The 6,226-nt window shown below is 36.5% G+C and overlaps 1 protein-coding gene across 1 annotated transcript in view; it reads right to left on the reverse strand.

Moving 5' to 3' along the window:
- Positions 1–4,848, reverse strand: part of LOC128186383 (glutamate receptor ionotropic, kainate 2-like) — a 13,683-nt gene extending 8,835 nt beyond the window's left edge. Inside the window, exons 1-9 of the mRNA XM_052856193.1 lie at positions 4,352–4,848; positions 3,077–3,235; positions 2,671–2,946; positions 2,122–2,297; positions 1,830–1,883; positions 1,571–1,747; positions 1,251–1,409; positions 509–616; positions 1–91 (exon numbers count right to left, since the gene is read on the reverse strand). The exon at positions 1–91 is cut by the window's left edge and continues 11 nt beyond it. Coding sequence (XP_052712153.1) covers positions 1–91; positions 509–616; positions 1,251–1,409; positions 1,571–1,747; positions 1,830–1,883; positions 2,122–2,297; positions 2,671–2,946; positions 3,077–3,235; positions 4,352–4,478 — 1,327 coding nt within the window. The 5' untranslated portion in view covers positions 4,479–4,848. The remainder of the gene's footprint in view (positions 92–508; positions 617–1,250; positions 1,410–1,570; positions 1,748–1,829; positions 1,884–2,121; positions 2,298–2,670; positions 2,947–3,076; positions 3,236–4,351) is intronic.
- Positions 4,849–6,226: the final 1,378 nt, after the last annotated feature.

Consider the following 6,226-nt stretch of genomic DNA (forward strand, 5'->3'; position numbering starts at 1 on the left):
CCACCTTATAAGTGGCCAGACCGGGGTTTCTCGTCTTGTTTCTGTGGATTAGCTGCATGGTAAGGGAGTTAGGGGGCTCCCAAAAACCAATCTGCCACAAAAAGAGCAAAGAAGAGTGTACATAGATCACAATTCGGAATGTCTGCTTCTTCTCTAATCCGAAAATTGTTCTTTGAGGATTCTGGTTCGTAAATTTCATAAAAACCATGGGTTTACCGTAATATCAACACAAACTTTGGCAATGGTATGAACTGATTTTCATTTTTATTTTAACACCAATTAAATTACGCCCTAATGAAACGTTGTTATTGCCTGACAAACCATTGATCGCAACGAAATATATGAATCCATTGTGTTTGCTATCTTTTTCCTGTCTAAATCGTACATGTATCATAGGGATTGGAATCTCTGTATGGTTAATACATTTCACCAGATATCATTTTCAAGCTTTGATTAAATCTCTGGTCAGTTAAGAACATCTTTTTAAGGAGGTCTAGATTTGTCTTACGTGTTTGAGGTTGCTATTTGAGAGCTGGTAAATGTTCAGTTTAAACATGTTCCTTTCCCCAAAGTTTCCAAGTTGAACTTTTCCTGTCAAGCCGTCGAAAACGGTGGACTAGATGACAACGATATAAAGAGGTACTAGTATTTAAATAATCAGGCACATAGTCTATAGAACGATGAGGACAATGAATGATATATATTTTTTGTTTGGAAACGAATCGACTATCTACTAGAATTTAGAACCATTTTAACAAGAGCTTGGACTTTGGGTAGTTGTGTCAATCGGCAATGTGACGTAGGCCTGTCTATTTCATTGCTGGCCACTCAGTAATGACTCTTTGAAACCAACAAGATATGTCTGGCTTTTGAGCAAAGGATGTACGCAATCGGTGTATATTTCGCTTGAAACCAGCGTCATCTTAACTTGTTTTGACGCAAGAAATAGATATTTAGATCCCACTGAAAGTCCAAGGCCTTGTTAAAATGGTTCTGGCTATTCTGTTTGATATTGGTGATCTCAATTTAGTTGATGTTCATAATACAACACAAAAATAAACTTTTAAAGCCATTTAAAAAAGGTGTACAAAGTAAAGAAGTGAATGTTAAATTATTCATACAAATACTTTATTTTTGTATAACAGGGAACTTTTCTGTATTGTAAAAGACTTGTCTTTTTATGCGCATGCACAGCTTCGCGAATCTTTGATTGTCACGCTTGAGCGAATGTTTTGGTGTGCTTTGCTTACAGATTTTATAAAGTCGTAAAAGTCTCTCCCGTCCTCCCAGGCTGGGGACCGTCCGCACCCCACGGCCTGACTAAAGTTCAGCTTCTTTCTGCTGGCCAGTGTCCCGTTGAGAGCCTCGCCCAGTAACCGCACACTGTCGTAAATGAACGCTAGCTCCGTCTGGAAAAGCAATATAAACAGACTTAGCGTCAAGTATCTAAACACAAAATACCTTGTGTGTTCTTTGTTGTTTGTTTTTATGAGCTAAATTGTGCCAGCCATTTTCTGTGTCATCACACATTGGTGCCAAGACGATACGAAGAGACATACAAAAAACAAACCGTTATTTCCTGTGGACCGTTGTAGAATGGTGAATACGGAGCATCATTACTCGAAAATGACTCTGCAATTTTTGATTTGACTTCTGCCACTACACGGCTGTTGATGTCTATCAAACTGACTCCTGTGATGTTGGCTCCAGAGTACTTGAATGATTCCAAGTCTACCATATGCAGGTCCTACATGAAATTTAAGTCTTTCATTATTTGCCATTTGTTGATGAATTATGATAAAACGCTATTTGAAATAATAAATACTTACTAAATTGGTAAGGAAATAGTGAAAATCCTCTGTTAAGGCATTGCATTGCAGGGCCTGAAAAGGAATATTCATAATGCTTTAAAGTACTACAAAAAAGTTTGAAATACATTAGAATGGAGACATTAATTGTAAGGACAAGTCATAATGTACTTTAGCGCTTAAAAAAATATCTCCACATCTTCGCTGCGAAAATAATACACATCAGCGTCATCATTTTACATCACCTACATGTAGCCGTCTTTGACGATATTATTTACCCCTCCCCCCCCCCCTCCGCTCTTTAGAGACTAACCTTCTGTAAAATAGAGAAAATGTTTGATGTCTTGCAGTCTAGGACTACTCGGTACTCCTTTTTATCCTTCATGTCTATAAACATTCTGTACAACATCTCCGGGTGATCCTCCATTTTCCGGAGATACACATGTATATCTGGTTCTAGTTTTAATATTTCTTGAGCTCGTATTAAACCTAAAATGCAGAAAAAAATATATCTGAGTTCTGTAAGTACTGTAAACCTTAAACTTATATTTCTGTTTAATTTGATCTTGGATCATAAATAGATATTTCTGTCTTGTCGACTCTTAATTTTGATTTCTAAAAAGCAGAATTATTTACACTCTAATTTAATTGATTTAAATTAATTTTCTGACAATTTCAATGGTGATTCTATCACTTGTAAGATTTTATATGAAACACTGCCCATTCTAACATCTCACATCTTAGATAATCTTAATTTTATGAAAATGTACAGTTAATTAATTATTAATTATCATTGATCAATTATTGATTGATCAGTTATTGAATGGTCAATTTTTGATATCATCGATCGCTGTGTTCTCACCGTCATCGTCCTCGTACAGGACCGTCAGGTTTTTCCAGCCGAACTGTTGGATGATTTCCCGGAAACCCTGACTAAGGTTTCCGTAGCTAGGATACAAGTTCACGTGAGCTGGAATTCTGTCCCTAGAGAAAGAGTTGGTGATCAAATCTCGGGGGTCCCAATGGGCCTGAAGTACGGGAATCTGCAGGCTACGCCCGACTGACTGCACGTGATTTGCTGAGGCCCGAGTAAAAGGCCCGAATATTACTCGACTCCCGTTTTGAATGGCTTCACATACTGATAAAGAAAAATTGTAATTAGCAATTTCGTATAAAATAGTCCGACCTCTTTATCAAATTAGAATATTATGAAAAATGTACACTGATTTGCGTTTCACCAAATGCTTATAAGATAAATATATACTGACCGTGATTTCCTGCCTCGAATGGGTCGTCACCGGTCACCGATTGCGTCAAATAGTTTGCATTTGGAGTACCCGGATGTTTCAAATTCTCCATGTTCAACTGCTGCATTGCCCACTTAAACATGTTGATGGCACCGATGTTCGAGTCTCCAAAGAAACCGTCTGAAGAGCATGGAAAAAATACTTGATATATACTTAAAGCATGATGTCAAAGAAAACGTTTGTTCATTGACAGTATATAATTATTGCTAAGATTTTAAAATGACAGTTACATGAATTCATAAAAATCTTATTTTAACATTTTATACGTTAGTAGGAGTGATCAGGATATGTTACCCATGGGTCTTTCCAGAATTAAAAATTCTTATCTGCATGTGTCTGCATTTGAAAAAATACGGGATAAACTTTTTAACCGTATTATTCTGACCTCCTCAACATAATGAAAAAATGAAAATTAGCTCGTTTTCCTTATTCATATACAGCAAGCTGTGCATACCTAGATATATGACATGTACACAAGAACCAGGTATTATATTCTAGTATTTTCTGTGGTATTAATAGCTTTTGTGTCTGCGTTCGATCTTATATTACCTAGCTAAACTTACTCACATTTGCACACAATATGTCAACATTTCAATCGATTTCTGTATATTTCAAAACAACTAAATTTCAGCTTAACTACAATATTGTTCATTTTTCAGAGCTTGACACAGGCCATAACGATTTCCTATCGCTACCAGCTGAGGATGCTTATGAACACACACGGAGATAGTTTTACCCCAGGCTCTCTATGCTCAAGGTAAAACAACATGTGTAGCTGGATCGTATTGATGGGGGGAAATGCACGTGAAAAATACCTACATACTCAAGATATCGAGGGTGTCCCGTAGAGAAGACGCCCAAACATTGCATTATAATAAAGATATGGGGCGATATTGTATGCATTGTGCTCGCTAGAGTTATAGTACCAGCAAGCGCCTCCCCCCCCCCCCCCCCCCGACTTTGTTGTGGTGTTTGCGATTATCTAATTAATGTTTTTGGTGACTTGACTTTGATGGATTATAAAGCTTCTTACTTCGTAAATCAGAACTAATCAAAGTTCAGATCTAAGTTTACCGCAAACAATGCCATACCTTTAATGAAACACGATTCCTTACTCAGGGTTATTTCGGCTATATAGATTAAACGAACACAGTCAAATATTGAAGACGTGGGAGAGGGGATGACTCCACCCCACCCCCACCCCCCCCCCCCCACCACCAAAATATGTATACGTACCCACTCTAAATTGTTGAAAACTAGTTCCACAGATCACAGGAGTGAAACACAGCAAACAGAGGGGAATTATCCACGGCATCTTAATGTTTGGAACTCGGCGCTCCTCTCCAGGAGAAATCAACGCCATTATCACAGACAACACTCATAAAACACTCACATTTGTATCATCACATATTTTTTCTTCTCATGTTTTCGTTCTGATAAATCACAGTTTAAAGAAATAAGTAAGCGGATTAGTTGTCCGATTTAAAGCAAGAAGCCACACGCCGTACTGTATTTAGAACGTTATAATATTCGGGGTGTAGTGCGATTTGGGACTTCTCCAGGATTTTCTCTGCTGTGTATACATGGGCTCAGTGATTCGTAGGAAAACATCACTGGTTACAGATGTGCAGTCATTAGCATTTACATCTTATGATAGATCATACACACAACAATGGATGCTACGTCCAACTGTTGCCTGCGAACCTTTATACTGCGGCTCGGGAAGTAAATTTTTGTTTACATAACCATACAGCACTAGTGATGTTAATACCGGGAACCAATTAACGGGGGATTTAATAATAAATTAAAAACTTATTGTAAATATTAACCGCATGACTTTTTAGTTATTGTTGATTTACCCAGAATATGCAATAAAAATGTCGGCGAATTTGACTGAGGCGGGTAAAAAATAGCCTATTTATCCGTCTTGCACTGCTTATATTTATAATAATGTAGGGATAACAAATTCACATGGTATTTAGGCAAAACCGTGTAATAAAAGAAGTCTTCCAGAATTACAAGCAGATATAATCAACATAGCATTTTGTATATATATGTCGTTAAATGGCTGTGTACATATAATATTAATACTACAAAGAAGTCTTGAAATAAGATGGTGGAATAAGTAGAACTTATTATCCCCGCATTGTATGCGACGCAAGAATTATGGCTTCTTTATTTTGCATTAAGGTTGGCCCCTACTCAATAATGTTTATGGGTAAAGTGGAGGGTTTTTTTTCTTAAAATTATTACTTTGACACCCTATGTATTTGAAAAATCCAAACGAAATTAATATTTAAATTACGCTAATTTTTCTTTCCAGAAAATCCACAATTTGTACACCCCCTTTTTCATAACACGTTTTCAGCCAATTCTAATATATTCAATTTCAAGGAAATACATATTTCCAATTTTTCGTCATGCAAAACGATGTTTCCAAGTTTCATTTTTCACGTCGGTATTTTGATTGTTAATTTGTAATTTTCCAAAAACGAACAATGGGTTTCAAATGTCTTTTACATGTTGCTGTGAGACAAGCTATTTTGAGGCCATGATTGAAAAAAAGTTCATTATCGTCGTCCTTTACAGAATTTGGTTTGCTTGGTCATCCAAAGTACATAAGTCTTTATTCTGATTTAATGTAACGATTGTATTTTAATCCGACTTACTATATATATATATATATATATATATATTTATGTGACATTCAGAGTTATCATAAAGGTATCTTTTTAAGCAAAAAGAAAAAAGAAAAAAAGAAGAGAAAAAACAACTTATGTTGTTTTAAAAATACAAAGATGACTCACGCTTTAATTCGTCTTGATGAAAATAAGCATTTTGTTATTTCTGGTATTAACTTGCGATATGAACAAAACTCTGTGTGACATAGAGATTCAACTATGGGTGGACGAGCCTGTCAAGAAAGACCTTGGTCAAACTCCTACAGTTCTCTAAAACATCAGAATTCTTACAAAGTTCACCATGAATAAGACAGAGACACAAAACAACATTTTGGACTGATCGCAACTTCTCGGGCCTTTCCGGCAGAGACCGTTTTCCTGCTTGTCGGTCAATCGGAATATTGCTCGGCCTTTTCCGTCAAGTCGAGAT

The sequence above is a fragment of the Crassostrea angulata genome, chromosome 5 (genome assembly GCF_025612915.1).
Source record: "Crassostrea angulata isolate pt1a10 chromosome 5, ASM2561291v2, whole genome shotgun sequence".
Lineage (NCBI taxonomy): Eukaryota > Metazoa > Mollusca > Bivalvia > Ostreida > Ostreidae > Magallana > Magallana angulata.